Source organism: Anneissia japonica, unplaced genomic scaffold (assembly GCF_011630105.1).
Source record: "Anneissia japonica isolate Jap-2015-1 unplaced genomic scaffold, ASM1163010v1 scaffold199_len4679917_cov187, whole genome shotgun sequence".
NCBI classification, from domain to species: domain Eukaryota; kingdom Metazoa; phylum Echinodermata; class Crinoidea; order Comatulida; family Comatulidae; genus Anneissia; species Anneissia japonica.
In genome coordinates this window covers 1300251-1316914 of record NW_022686322.1, presented here as the reverse complement: position 1 = coordinate 1316914, position 16664 = coordinate 1300251, and the positions used below count along the sequence as shown (strand labels likewise).

General features: G+C 31.6%; 1 protein-coding gene across 3 annotated transcripts in view; it reads right to left on the bottom strand.

Moving 5' to 3' along the window:
- Positions 1-14703, bottom strand: part of LOC117115218 (serine/threonine-protein kinase ULK4-like) — a gene marked incomplete at its 3' end in the record, with an annotated part of 111104 nt that extends 96401 nt beyond the window's left edge. For 2 of the 3 annotated variants that reach the window (XM_033258926.1, XM_033258942.1), the window contains 3 exon segments: positions 7626-7765; positions 8944-9207; positions 14567-14703. In XM_033258926.1, the coding sequence (XP_033114817.1) occupies positions 7626-7765; positions 8944-9181 (378 nt within the window). 3 annotated transcript variants of the gene reach the window in all.
- Between the last annotated feature and the right edge of the window lie 1961 nt (positions 14704-16664).

The window sequence follows — 16664 nt, the reverse complement described above, 5'->3', positions numbered from 1 at the left end:
TTTTTAGCTCATTAAAAAAATATATATTTTTCTGTTTGGCCTAATTATTAGGCCCTACAGTATCATTCCCGAAGTTACATTTAAAGTTTTATGCTTGCATGCCTCCAATCCAAGGTCAAGATTTTTCCCACAATATCAACTAAAGCTCTCAAACCTAAGTCAAAACAGAACTCACAGTTACTGACTTGCCAGAAATATTCTGAATGTAGATATTAGGACAAAAACCTAATGAAATCAATTAAGGATATGAGCCCCTGGGCCCCAACAGAACCTTACCCCTAGACCCTACCGGTCTTCATCGGAAACTGTCAGGACAGCTTACTGTAGCACAAGCACCACCATCCCACACCAACAAAAACAGAGTTGACATTTATTAACAGTAATTAAAGTATTTTATATTTGAAATAATTATAAAACATCATTTCCTAATAATACTTCTTTACACAATAAATAAAAATAAAAGAATCCATTATAAGAAGTTTAAATATAGCATCTACAGGAAATTAAATGCAACCACAAAAATATGTTGAAATGAGTGGTAAGATAAAGTGTCCCCTTGCGGGAATTACAATGCAGACTTATGTTGTCATCAGAGGATGTAAGCTTATACCAAAAAACCTCACTAAAAACTCTCCCCAATGATCAGGTAAGATTTAACAACACCCTGGGGCATGTATCAGAAAGGCTACTGTAGGATGAAGGCTATGAATTATATGCAATAAACTTTTTAAATCACAGTTAATTGCCCACGATGTTATAAACAAATATATGACAGACAAAAAAAAGTACAAAATTTTCCTCTAAAAAATGTCAGATAATATTTAATAGTAAAAATGTTCTAAAAAAAGGCCTACATTAAAATTGTAAAGTGACTTAATATTTTAAACTTCATGTTTTGAATATTCTACTGGAAACGTCCTAATTGCATTAGATTTATTGTGAAGTATGTACTATTTCTAAAAGTAGCATTAAGTATGTAAAGTTTCTTCATTATACATGAGAAATCTATACCATAACAAAACAAAACCAGAAAAAAAATTTAAACTTTTATAATCAATGTTTAATATTTTGACTTACAATTAAGATTTAAAGTTTAAAACAAATTACTACTGTACCTTGCAGTTACAGTATACATCAACATTTAAAATTGTATGGATACAATGCAGTTTGTCTGTTGCTAATGTTTAATGAAATTTTGGTCAGAAGAATTACTGTAGTCTTTGGCAATGTTCACTCGGTTAAACCATGGAGAAAATATATTACCGTATCTATTTGAATAAACGCCCGTGTGACATTTATTGTTGAGAAGGGTTTTTGAGGGGGAATTTATTTGAGGGAGACGTTTATTCGAGGGAGTCATTTATTTTTTTTTGGTGTAAAATGGATACGTACTGTATTCAAATAAACTCCCCATAATTTCACTGTAAATGTGGAACTACAACACATTATTACCATCAAAATGTGATTGTGTGAGCATAAAGACTTAAAGAATGTGTTGAGAATGATTTTGCTTCCATTAGTTTTATCCATAGTCATTTTTCGGGTGTGGGGGGGGGGGGGCATTTATTTGAGGAAAAAAATAAAAAATTAATTATTGGAGAGAAGCATTTATTTTAAACAAGGCTCTGGAGGGGGCATTTATCTGAGGGGGGCTTTTACTGAAAGAAGGCCGTTAATTTGAATAAATACATTATATTAATCTTAACCTAGTTAAACTTAGCTCACGATTTGGCTAATTTAACTAAAGAGAGAGAATGATATGTTGGTTGCACATACTTGACTTTTATTTGGTCAAACCATGGACCTTTTATCAAACTAAAATGGTGACCAAAAAAGTCCATTCCAATACAGAGTTTTAAAGAAAACAATTTGTAGGCCTACTGTAATTCAAATAGATGATGTATATTATTCTATATTCATTTTTTTTTTTAATTGTTTTTAAATGGAATCTCTTAATAAAGCAACCTGAAGATAAAAGACTTCTATAATGAAGATGATTGAAGCTTACGCCTACTTAATTATATTTAATCAAAACTCTCCTATAAAAAGAATCAAATTACATTAGGATCACTTTTTAAGTTTATATGAATAAATCTGGAATTCAAAACCTTTATAAATTGGCTTTTTTTAGATTTATGGCTGAAATTCAACTTTAAAGACTTTGAATTGCATAAATCTTAGAGGAATAACTTATTCCACCATGTCGTTAAAGATAAACTGCCTGAAAAAGCTGGAAAATGAGTCGAAAATTCAATTAAGCAAAGTAGAATCCAGGACCCTCTATTTAAAAAAAAAATAGTCAACTCCTACACTAAGAGGATTCTGGCTGATTAAGAGACTTTTTTACTTTAAAAATCCTTTAATTTAATCAACCTAATTTTAAGGTCTATGCTAAGAATATAGAAACTATTATTTATCTGTCTGGGTAAAAAGAAAATCTCATTAAATTTTTTTTTCTTTTTTTTTTCCGGAAGAACATTTTTGTTTTTGTTTTACAACTGATTTTTCTAAGACACAAAAAACTCAGGAACAAAATGAGTTCCAGATTTTTTTATATTTAAAAATGGGGTAAAAGATGGTTATGCCCCTTTTTCCCTCACTTTATTAAGTATTTAAAAACCTGTGTCTAATTTAAACTGTTTTTCACTAATTATACTTTTTGTGTTTTATAAAAATGAGTTGCACAACATATCAAAATAAATTTTCCACCAGAGACTGACTTTAAATGTAAATTTTTATGTTTTATAGCTCAGCATAAATTTTCTTTCTAATATAGAATATATAATATAATATATTTTCTAATATATTTCCAAACATTGATGAAAAAAGCCTTTTTCAAAAGTTTAACATTTTGTTTTGTTTTTTTTTTTATAAAAGAAATAATAACATTTTTACAAATTACTAGGAAAATTAAATTAATGGAAATAAGATGATGCAGTATGCATCTAATAGAATGAACAATACTAATAAATAATTTGGCTTAATATAAAAATATGCAAATTACATTTTAAATTAAAATTTTTATGTTTTTTATTTCAGGATAAATTTCAATAAAAGTTTAATGTACTTTCAAACACTGATGAAAAACCTTTTTTGTTTATTTTTTTTTAAAACATACTTACCTTTGTATAGCATTTTGGAATTAATATAAAAAAAAATAACAAACTGAAAAAAAATTACGTACCAAGAAATTTAAAAAAATAAGGGATTTAACATGAACGTAGTAATTCATCTAATAAAATGAATTATACTAATAAACAACATGTCTCAGCGAGACGTCATCAGGCAATGTTGCTTATGCTACTACCTCTTTATATACTTTTCAGATGTATGGGGAGACAAATACTAAGGTACCTGTAAGTCATATAAACAGTATACTGTAAAGCACTTTACTTTTGCAGAGGTTTTTTGCGATTGTCAAATTACAGGAGAGCAAGAGATTGCTCGAAAAATTAGGAGAAATCCACCAAATCAGAAGCTCTAGCTAAATAGAGGCTAAAAAAACATAATGGTAAACGATGGGAAATTGAAAAATCACAAAAATTAAAAGTCGCGAAATACAGTACTTCAAATTGCGGAATAGTGAAAATAAAGGGCCACCAAAATAAAGGCCTTTACATTATTAAAGATGAACACTGTGGTAAGTCATGATAAGAATGAAAGAGTGATATTGTAATGAGTAGTTTGTTAAGTGAAGGATTTCCCCAAGTAAATAGCTTCTTTAATTTTAAGTTACTGTAGTAATTCTTAATTCATATTTTTTTTAGACTCTGAGTGTCAACAGACTTGGGTAGGGTGACTTTTTATTGAATCTCGAAAGATTTATGACTTACGGATGATAAAATATGAAATTATAATTCCATTGTGTGTTTTCCACTTTTAAACTTACCAATCAAAAAATCTATTTCATTTGTAAGAAATTAATAATCAGTAAAATGAAAATATATAGTTAAAACAGGTATTTCATATTTTAATTTTTCCATGATATCTATTATGTAAAAATTAAAATGTATACATATTCCTGTATTATGTATTTGGTATTTATCAGAAAGTTGCATTCAATTTTATGCAACATAGAATAAAGCAATAAAATTAATTGTTTACAACATTTTGCGAGTTAACATTTACAACAATAATTTTCAAATTCTATTTTTATCATAACTTGTTGTCAAAGTCAACAATAATTTCATACACATATCATGTTTTATTATATTGTACTGCCACTTGGTTTTAAGTCACTCAGAAAACAAACCAATAGATTGTACAATATTACAGGTAATAAAACATGATATTTTCCTATCATTTTTTTTATATATATATTTTACACTGAATGAACAGAGTACATAGTAAAATATAAGATTAGTCTCAAAATACTATCTATATATCATTTATTTCTTTCTACACATTTTTACTGTTCAGTGATTATAATTATGATCTACTGAACAGAAGGTGTTATCTAGTACAAACATCTCCAGAGCTTTAGTCCATGATCAAATTCACAATTTTACAAAAACATAACTGGTGAGCTGACCTACATTATCTGGTCTGATAACATAAAACAACTTTTTTGGGGAAAAAATGGAATTCATCTAGATTTAAAACAAATTTCAGGACAAAAGTACAACAAAAATGCAATGACGTGCTTATCCCATTCCAGCCAACCTCCCGTCCCCATAAGTTCTACACCTTCCAACTTCCTTCAAAACATTAACACTTGTTGCACTAGTAATTTACAACTCAAAATGAAACCAAATTCTGACAACTTGCAAGTATTTGGTTTGGCTGCAGTTTGATACAGAACCAGGAAACCTAATACTTATTCCCAAGTGAGGATAAACTCAGCAATTAAGAATGTCTCAAACTATTTAAGTCCGATTGTTTTGATTAAACATGATAGAATTTGATTGATAAGAATCAGCCACTAAGTCCCCTAAAAGACCATGATCGGAATTCCAAAAATTATACAATATATTTTAGCATTTAACAATGCTCGAAATATCCCAGCTGGAGCCAAAGAAAAAACAACATAAAGGTACAGTATTGGAATAGTACTAGTTTTAGCTATATTTCTTTGGCCATACAGTACATATATTTGCTTGTCTACTTAAATATATCCAGCACATGTGCTGGATAGATGCCAATTGCATCGGTGTAACTACAGAGTAGCATGGGGACCACGCCTCTCCTCCTCCTCCTCCTCCAAAAAAAAAAATCTTGTGCCTCAAAGGTTGACAGTAATGTCGTTAATGATGATGATAAATTATGATACTGTTCAATAATAATCATGACGAAGATGAACAAGAATGATATAATGAGAACAGTAATGATGCTGATGTTGCCGATGTGGATGATGGTGATAAGTAGTTATGGAGATAATGATTAATTGGCAACAACAAAAATAAATAATAATTATTAATAAAAATAGTCAGAATATATTTTGTATGAAGAATTCAAAACAACACATTTTTGAGAAAAAAAAAACAGTAGATGTAAAAATACAGATCTTAAAATACTTGACATCCTAAACAAAGATATCTTGAAAAAACGTCATCCCTTGACAAAACCAGAAGTATACAACTAATGATTTGTAATTGAAGGACAACTCAAATCTCATCATTAAACAACAATCAACCTTGCAGTTTTGTGGCATGGACGCCTACATATTATTAGTGACGCATAAAGTTGTACTTAGAGAGGTATCACTCCTCTTCAAATGGTTACCAGATGAGGTGGTAATGGCTTGGAAAAGTCAACAAAGTACATAACTTCTTATCTGCGTAGGGCATCTCACCTTGCGGTTCTTGAATTGCCGGTTAATTAGAATTTAGCCTTTCAAAACAAAGAGTTTATGACTTCCCGGAATTAGTTTTTTACACTACACAAATATTATTACAGTGTACTTACAATAATAGAGAAATTGACATGTATTGGATCCATAGCTCACATATTTTAATTAAATTGTTGAGGGCCTTTTTTCAAATTTTATTGGACACATTCTTAGTTGGAGAAAATTGACTGGCAGCTACATAAGCACGTTTTTCTACTTTTTAGTTTGAACATGTAATGTGGTGTTTATGTAAATTTTGCTGAATAAATTAATTTTTGTATATATTTTATTATGTATTACAGACATTTCAGTATCTTGGATCTTGACACTTTATTAGAAATTTAATACATTCGTATAGTTTTAGTTGAATGGCTTACCAAATAAGAATGGTTCAAGATTTAGTCTCAAAAGTCTCCATTATTCAAATAATAAAGGTGGTAAAGACAAGCAAACCAGTCACTACCCACAAGTTTTTTTTTTACTAAAATAATGGCCAAAACACCATAGAATGTCCAAATTTTTGAAATCTACTAAAGTTTATATATCTATATCATGCTAAACTATGTTGATTTTCCACATTTCTAAAGTTAAAACAATATTTTGTAATAATTTGGTAATGGTCTCTGCCTAAGAAATGGCCAAAATCTTGAACTTTCAAAGCTGATTTCTCAAATACTGTTCTTTTAAACAGCTTTATGTTTAAATGTAACTTCATAAAGAAAATTTAAATTATTCTTTTACCATTTTATAACTTTTATTTGACTGCTTAACCATGTGCTCGTCTTTGCCACAAATAGGTACAACAAAACTTTCGCTGATTTACTACAGAGAATTTGCTACAAAAATCCTTAGATTATAGGAAACTATTAGTTTACTATCCAATAAAAATCAATTTTTAGTTACATGATTAAACAGTCAAAGTCATGACTAATAAAAAAAAAATATTAGTTTATCACCCTATCTAGTCTGAAAAAGTAATGAGAAAAAAAAATTTTTTTTCAACTGTTTTTTTTTTCAATACTATAGAAGACGATGAGGGTGATAAACTAATAATTCTTTTTATTGGGCCTATGAGACAAAAAATCAACAAATAAAAAAACCATACAAACAACAAAATAAGTACAAGACTTATAAATGCCAAAGCCTTATTAACCCAAGAAGCTGAACACTGTCAAAAACACCAAGAGATGGCGCTAATGATGACAAAGGTGGATACGACTTCAAACATAATAAAGGCTCACCGAAGTAACACAGTTTGAAAGTGTCCAGTTCATTCAATATAAATGTTATGAAACCAGACGCTAGTTTTCAAAAAATACAGATATCGACTGTAAGCAGTACTTTACAGCACTCAAATATGATGTATTCAACATAGCTATTGCATTATAAATTAATAAAAATAAAAAATAATAGTGTCAAAAAAATAATAGTGTTAATTGGACAACAATAACAATAATATTAATTATGTGAGCTTTAACGAACTTCAGCTCAGTAATGTCAATTAGTTTATTAAAATTATTATTTTCATTTGTCACAGTACATAATTAGCACATAGTGAGGGTAATATATGTGCTGAATAGTCTAACTCCATCAACAACAAAATATGAACATAATAATCATTTTACAAAACCAAATTATCAACTAGTATAAACAACACAATATATAGATAAATTTTAAAACAGATACTTTTTTAATGAATAATAATAATTTAGTTCATTAAATATTAACATTTTTGGAGTATTTTTTAAAATTTTAGACTAAGTGGCAATACATCTTAAAAAAAGAAAATTTGTCTTGCCTTTGATGGTTGCAGATCGCAGAACAGAATACCGAGTGAATGAAGGTAGTGCAGGCCGCGGACAAGATCTAACCCAAATGAAAAGATACAACTCTCAGGCAAATGGCCATCTTGGGCAAGTATACTCTCCAATGAACCGCCTGTTAACAAAACACAATGTTGTAACATACATACATGGGAAAGATGATAAAAGTAATGTTAGCAATATGACGGCTGTTTGAAAGTAGGTCAGAATAAAAAGACTGACTATACTATAGCTTTGAGACTTATAAACAAACATGAACTTTTCCAAATCACAGGCACCGATTTCATCATTAATAGTATATAGATTTGTATTGCCTACCACTTCTCATCTAAAATTATTTATTGCCGATACGAAATTTGTCACTATAGATTTAGTTTACTTTATAACCAGGTCATAACCATCTACTGTTTGTGTTGGGATAATTAACTTTGTTATAAGCTTTAAATTTAAGAGAGTCAGAAAATAGTTAATCCAATTAGCAGTGCACAGATATGTGGCAATTCCTGTATTCAATAAGTCTCGGTAAAACTAAAGTCACTTTATATTGAATCAAGATTCAGTGGTATTTGAGTATTAACGGTAGGATTATTCCTACATTATGAATAATTTGGTTGTTCTTGTATAAAAAAAAATGTTAAATCACGATAATACTGTACACAATTAAGACAAATAGATAATAATAATAGTGTTAATAGATAGTGTTGATTCACACAGGCCAGATTGAAAGGCTATTTGAGGATCCTATGTTATACTGGGTACGTCTGACCAATACAATAGTACTGTAACAAGAATGATGGTAATGAAAAAAATGTTAGTGACAATGATCATGACAGTGAAGATGGACAATAATGATGGTTACAACAAGTTGAATATGACGATAACAATAATATGCGATCTTTAATGCTCAGCACATATTGTATCGGCATCAGCCACCAACACAATTTTATTAGTCCATATCAATGTTGGTGATAAATGATGATGACAATGAAAATGGACTATAATGATAGTGACAGCATGATGAATGTGATGATGATAACCGCAATGTGTGATCTTTAATGCCCGGCACATATTGTATCAGTGTCAGCAACCGATACAATTTTATTAGTCCAAATCAGTGTTAGTGACAATGATGATGATGACAATAAAGATGGACAATAATATTGATGAGAGCATGATGAATGTAATAATGTGATCTTTAATGCCCAGCACTTATTGTATCAGCATCCAGATCGTATTTATTTGTCGGGACCTTTAGGCAATGCAGTATGCATCGGGCTTAAAACTACATTTTACCTGTACAAAGCTCAACCACAAGCCATAGGTGGTTCGTTGTTTCGTACCACTCTAAAAACTGGACCACATTGATGTGTGAGAGTTCGTGAGTTAATCGCACTCGGTTTGTCGTCTGTGGTCGCTTGCTCTTGTCGATGCAATGAATGGCAACGAACGCAATTGCGCCTTTTCTTCGTCCCTTGTAGCTTATGCAATATTCTGACCGGAATATCTCTTCATACAGGATAAAATTTTCCATCTTGTTATAAACTGTTTATCAGTGACCTATGAAAAAAAATATTTTTAAGATGGTAATTCCTTTCATTGCTCAATGCTAAACTGTTTTTCACACACCAAACTTGATGAAGATGATCCACCCACATAAGCACCTGTGCAAACACACTAACACAGCATTGATTTTCAGGCCTAATCACTCATTCTTTCAGCTTTTCTTTTCATCATTTCATAAAGCCAAGTATAAAAATAAATTAGTTTTCAATATCTACATTTTTTCAATCCATTTATATTTATTAAATTGTTTAATTCATTGTCAAAATCGCAATCGGTCTTATCACAAAAACATCTTTTAACATTTTTGTAATATTACAGAGCGGAAGTCAACTTCAGAATTACTCCAGTATGACTTGATTTTTAAAATGCTGACAACCAAGACCAAGGAAAGACCTATTTCTTTTTATTTTTTTGAGAACTTGTTTTTACTTCATCGAATCTTTGCTTTTTTTAATTAAGCACCTACTATTGATCCATTTTTTTTTTTTTTTTGAGAGAGAAAAAAGAGAAACTTGTTTTTACTTTGTCTAATCTTTGCTTCTTTTAATTAAGTACCTACTGTTGCATTATTCAGCATTAAAATCAGTTTTCCTGAGTTAAATATAAATACATGCACAACTGTGTTTTCTGAGAGTGTGTGTTTAATTGAATTACAGTACAATCTGCAGCACTTGCCAAAAAACTCAAAAATTTCTGGGTTGCAATCATGTAAAATTGCACATGCTCTGCCGGAGGGCATCTGTTAACGACTTAATTGCTTTTTAATGTTTCCAAACTCTGTCCAAAAGTAGAGTTGTTATTTTTAATGGACTGAATTTTTCAGCTAAAGAAAGGGAGGAAAATATTTGGACAACCAATTCTTTAGTTCAAATGTATAGAGTAGAAAAGGAAAAAAATATATAACAAGTTTTTTAAATATGGTAATAACTAGAAATACACTTTTCTTATGCTATCTACAGGTACAGTAGTAAAAGCACAGCCTACCCTCAAGATCAGTTTCCATAAAATCGCCAATTGTCGGGAATGTTGAACTAGGTTTAACTTTGCCAATTGCATTGCAGACGAATCATGGTGCCTTCCCAATTGCGTCAGGGCAGTTAGCAATGCACCCTGATTCGTCTGCAGCACAATCGGCAAAAGTTGAACCAGGTTCAACCCTCCAAACAGCTGTCAACGACTATCACCGTAAGGGTGAATGATTCTATGGAAACCGGGCTTCAGTGGACAGTAACTTTCCACCGCACAGAGGCAAATATAATATGCACAAGTGTATAGCTATAAAAATGTTGAAGTCTTGATATTCTTTGAAAATTGATGATATTCATTCTGTGTAGGCGTAGGTTTATCTTTTGATTTTTTTTTTTAAGGCCAGAAATTTGAATTATAGGAAATAAATATTTAACAAGGTTAATCAATCCAGCAAAGCTGATACCAGGATTGACCCAACAACTTAGGATTTGATGATAAGCTACTAACCAAACCACAGCTAAAAAAAAAAAAAAACCATAACCACAACTAAAAAAAAAACCATCTCAACATCAAATATTATCACCATTATTAACAGCAGCAGCAATGAAAATAATAATTATCATATTAATGGTACTGGTACTTGTATGGACATTTATAATGCGCCTCTTCATTGAGGTTATAAAGCACAGTTCTTTTCCCTGGTCACTGGGTCCACATGCTTTAAGAACAGGCAACCCTACCAGGTACCCATTTATACTCCTGGTGGAGAGAAGCAATGCAGATAAAGTGCCTTGCTCAAGGATACAAGCGAAATGCACAATGAGAGGTTGGGAAACCAAACTTGTTCCCACCGCGCCAAACCGCCTCCATCCAAGCTTATAAGGTGGAAGCTTGCATAGCTTGATCCACCACGGTGCTCATGACGCAATAAGTGGCAAAGACAAGCCAAACCATTCTCTCGTCGCAAAAATTGATTTTTAGTTTATTAATACAGGGTTAAACAGTAAAATGATAGCTATAAAATGGTAAAATAATCATTTAAATCCAACTTTTCATTATGAAGTTACAGGAGTAGGTCTACAGCTATTTAAAGAATAACATCCTTTAAAGTTTACGGTTTTGGGCATTTCTTAGGCAGAAACCATCACCAAAAAATGGTTGTTTTAACACTGAAAATAGGAAAAAAGAACAGCATAGCATGATGTACAGTATATGGAGGTTAGTTTTAGTGCAATAAAATAGATTTCAAACATTTTTACATTCCAGCATGCTTTGGCCATTATCTCCGAAACAGGATTTGCGATGAGTGACTGGTTTGGCATGTCTTTGACACATATATCTTGATCATTTGAGTAAGGACCAAAAGTTTGAGACAATTTACCATCTAGACGTGCGCAGATCTTGAAGAAAAATATTGTAGCACAATTCATTTAAGTGTCTTTATCATTACCATTATTGGCAATTTTGTGTTACAATTTACAGTACTATATGTCCATTATGGTAAAAAAAAAATATTTTACACTTTAAACACGAATCTATAAAATATTAAATGAGTGAAACACATGTGAAAATTCATTATTCAAATTACGTTAGTATAGTTGAAGAAGGCGAGCAAATATTCGGTCTTCATTGAGTGCGGCTAATACAAATGCGTATGTTCACTAAATATAATGGAATTATATATTTTAAAATGGCCATATTAATCACTGAAAGTGAAATAAGTCAATACACGACAAATAAGGAATCATCACAACGTTTTAGCATGTACTATGTAATAATCCAGTTTTTACTATATATTCTAGAGTATCTTTCCTGTTTTTGTCAACACTAAAACAAATTTATTGGCTCATAAGTTCTTCTTTATTTAAAAGGTATTTGTCTTTAATTTGCAAAGGTCTTTCTAAAATTATAGTTAAAAGACGTAACAGTATTCAGTATTGTGCCTAGAGCATTAATCTGGTACACGTAGAAATACTTGTGCAGTATTTGACCAACTGGGCTTCACAGAATGATTATTAAACATTATGATAATCCTGGGGCGGATTTAGAGTATGTGATGGTCGCTGACATCCGGACCCCCCCCCCCTTAACATGTTCGAGCACTTTTTCAGGGATAAAAAAATGTACAGATGTTGGTAAATATTTAGCAGCTTTTTAACTTCTTTTGCAGGGTTGGGAGGTGGGAGGATCATTAATTTTATGAGAATAATTTTCAGGCTAATTTATTATTTTTGGCTTTCAAGTCTCTCAAAAGATGCGAGGGTGACAGGACAGAAGACGGTTTCCATATCATTTAAGCTTAATGTCATTTATATAAAAGTGCCCTTTTTTCTTTCTGCACACCCCCCCCCCACCCACTACTGCAAATATCTGGACACACCCCAGTATCTCACAGCCTCGCAAAAGGTGGCCTTTTTGCAAGTCCATGTAAAGCAATTGTGCAACCTTTTCTGCTCACTTACCAACTAGGGACTATTCCTACAGTAGATCTGCAGCTGGAACATCAAACGGCCGATCTAAAGTCATACATCCCCCCAACCCCAGGTACCCACGTATATATTCCTACTGTATATTGCTGAGTAGAAGGAACACAAAATATATAAGTTCATTATTAATATTAGCAGTGTATTAGGTAGGCATGTCTTAACAAGGTGCACCTCTGTGCAATGCAATAAAAGCAGTCAGGCAAAAAGAGATTTATAGTCTTGGCATGTCTTGAATCTTATACCCAAAAACAAACTCTCTACATTGGCCTATTAAAAAGTGTTATAGTTCTACTTTGACCTACAGTACTTCTTTTGACATGAACTTGACCAAAATTAATACCTAAATTTTTAGACTTGTGTACCCATGTTGGGTCATCTTGTACAGTACAATATCTTGAAAAGCATTCACTCGAGTCATATTGGTCTATTAACTACTAATTAATCCGCACGATAAAAACATTTTAAACTATGGTGCACGGAATCGCAATTACTGCATAATACATTGTTTATATGTTAAGGTTACTGTAACTCATAACTCCAACCTGAAAGTCAGGCAGGCTACAATTGTCACACAAACAAAATTTGGAGCAGTTTGTTGCAGCAGTTGCTTCCTAACCTTGAGGTCGGAGGTTCTCTGTGCATTTCACCTGTGTCCTTACAGTAGGCAAGGCACTTTACCTAAGTTTGTCTCTCTCCATCCGCGAGTACAAGTGGCTACCTGGTACGGTAGTTCAAACTCAAAATACAGCAGCAACATTATGGAATTCTTCTCAGGGAGGTGTGTGTTCCATGTGCTTGATTCAATGACTGGGAGTAATATTAATAATATAATATAATAATAAGTGCTTAAGTTAGCATTATAGATATAAATTGAGTTGTGAGTGAATGAATTTCTTAATCTATTAGTATTGCACTTTTTAGGGTGTAGGCGGCCAGATCTGTTAAATGTGTATTCATGATGCATGGGGTGGGAAAGATCTTTAATAATGATGTCTAATTTCTTAAGTACAAATTTGTTATATATGTCATTAATACTCTCAACTTCGGATAATATTAACTTCTATAATATTAATTAGTTATTTGTAATTAATTAATTTATTAATAATTTAATTAATAAATGATTGAATTTTAATGTCCTTGTATGCTTTCAAATGCTTTTTTTAAATTTAACTAATCTTTTTTAAAGTACAGATTTGTTATATATGTCATCAAAACTCTCAACTTCGGATAATATTAACTTTTATAATATTAATTAGTTACTTGTAATTAATTAATTGAATTATTTTATTTAATTAATAAATGACTGAATTTTAATGTCCTTGTATGCTTTCAAATGCTTTTAATTTTATTGAAATATGTCTAAAAACAAAGAAGTTAAAGCAGTTTTTGTACATTTTTCAGGAAAAAGGTCACATTTTTCCATTGGTTTTAAAGGACAAAAATTAGGCAAGCCAACAATTTTGTAAATTATTTTAATTTGTTAATAGCCTATTTGACAGAGGACAATGATCTTAATATCAATTTAATGCTATTTTAATGCTCTTTAAAATGATACCAGTTGCCAAGAAATTCCTTGTTTTTTAAATTTGTTGTCACTGTCAGCCCCATTAGATCACAGATAGCAGCACTAACTACTGTAGGCCTACTAGAGGGTAGGTGATTGAAGTCCACTCCACCCGAGATATAGACAGTGCTAGCCTAGGCCTAGTCGTAGTGGTAGTAGTAGGATAGGGTAGTGTACTGTAGGGCCCTAGGCCACTACCTAGGCCTAGGCCCTACTAGACAAATAAATAGGCCAGGCGGCCAGGCGGCCAGGCCTAGCCTAGGCCTACTTGTTTGCATGATTTGGTAGAGCTACAACGGCCATAAGAACAAAATTTCAGACTCAGAAATGTTACCTGCATGCCTAAATTTGCATTAGGATGGTGTGATCATGACTGAGGCGTGACGTGCTGGTGCAAATGCAACAAAAATACTTTGTATTTTGTTTCTTCTCATCGATTTGTATTCCTCCATACACCCGCGTCTGATTTGGTATTGAGGGCGCAATTCGTTAATTATTTTTACATTTCCCGATGGAATGGATTGCTCTCTGCAATCCTGGCATTCGGTATGTCATAATCGTAATTAATGAACAATTTATCGTACTGCGCATTAATATTTCCTAAAATAGAACATGGAGGAAATAGTTTAGTTTAGTCTAAACTATTCCCCCATGAATAGAATATGCCTAAGCGAATAAAAAATAATAGAAAGAAAAAATCAGTTCAGTCATGGTCACGGTGTATTTTGGTATTTGGTTTATAAAGTTATGCTTTACTACTTTACGCTAATTAATTCAAATTGGATTTGTAATGTTCATTCCAACGACCAATTGCTTTCGACGGCAAGGGGTCATGCCTGTTTGCTGAGGGAAATTCTCATCCACTCACCTGCCACCAGTATGGAAGGAAATATGAGAAGCAACGTTATCACATGTAGAAATAAAAAATGCATACATGTTCAGGAGATGTTTTTTTTTTCTTTGTATCTAGGTCCTGGCCTTTAAGAAAATACTCAAGATCAATATTACTGTAAGTTAATTACGTTAATCACCTTACACCATGAGACCGTTAATAAGTCTTCTTAAAATTCAGTACGTTTTATTTTTACCACTGTAGGTAATCAACTATTCAGTTAAAAACCCGCTTTTAGAAATAACTGGGTCACTTCCTCTATTGCCCAGCCTATATCAACCGCAATGTTTTAAATGTAGCCTTTCCAGAAATGATCCGGTCCAATTTTTTGTTATATTTAATCCTGTTCAACTTACCTGCTGTCAATTTTAAGCTAATTCTGTTCCTGGAAAATACTCATGTTATTCTTATATGTGACGATGCATGTTTATAATTAAAAATTAAAACAAAAATTAAACTTTTAAAAGAATGACGTTGACGATGACAATAACGATAACAATACATTTTAAAGAATAAAAGCATTTAAAATCTTAACAATAGGGATAACGAAAATCACAATTTAACCTACAACAATTAGTACTGTAACGGCAATAATATAATAAATGAATAGAAATAATAATAATAAACAAATATCGTATTTATTTGAATAAATGCCCCTCTTTCAACAAAAACTCTCGAATAAATTCCCCCAGAGCTTCATTTGGAATAACCGCCTCACTCGAATAAATGCCCCTGGCATTTAGGCCTATATCTTTCCATCGAATAAACGCACCCCATAAATGACTGTAAACAAAAACCTAATGGAGACAACATCATTCTCAACACATTCTATTAATGTTCCCCTGTATAATTATATTTCTTACAACCTAGTTGGGATCAATAATTGTTATTTTTGATTACGCAATAACACATTTTGAACGCCTGGTAATTATGTGTTCTACATTTAAAGTGAAATTAAGGGCATTTATTTTAGTATATGCGTATCCATTTAACTTCCTCAAAACCCTATCAACAATAAACTCCCCGGGGCGTTTATTCGAATAAATACAGTAATAATTACAATAACAATAATATTAATAAATAATAATAAGAAGAACAATAACAACAATAATAATAATAATAATAATAATAATAATAGTTAGTAGTATTAAAAATAATAAATAAATAAATAAATAACAAATAATAAGACTCTATTGTCTGTTAAGTACGCTCATAATTCCGAAACCAGTATTTAGGGACGAACCCTCGAACCCCCCCCCCCCCGCGGGAGATGGAGTTCCGTGAAAATTAGGAAGATTTAAATTTTCGGAAAAATAAATATAAATTTTTATTTTTATTTCTTTTTTTTCAATTTTTCATGGCGGCTCGTACGCTAACACACTTATAATAAAATTTTATTTTTATTTTGAAATCCACAATTTCGGAATCGGAGGGTTCGCTAAACAATTAAGGTACCGGTATAAAAAAAAGTCTCGCCTTATTTAAAGCACTAAAAATGTATATTTATTTATACTGTAAAAGGGCCTGAGGCCTATCACAC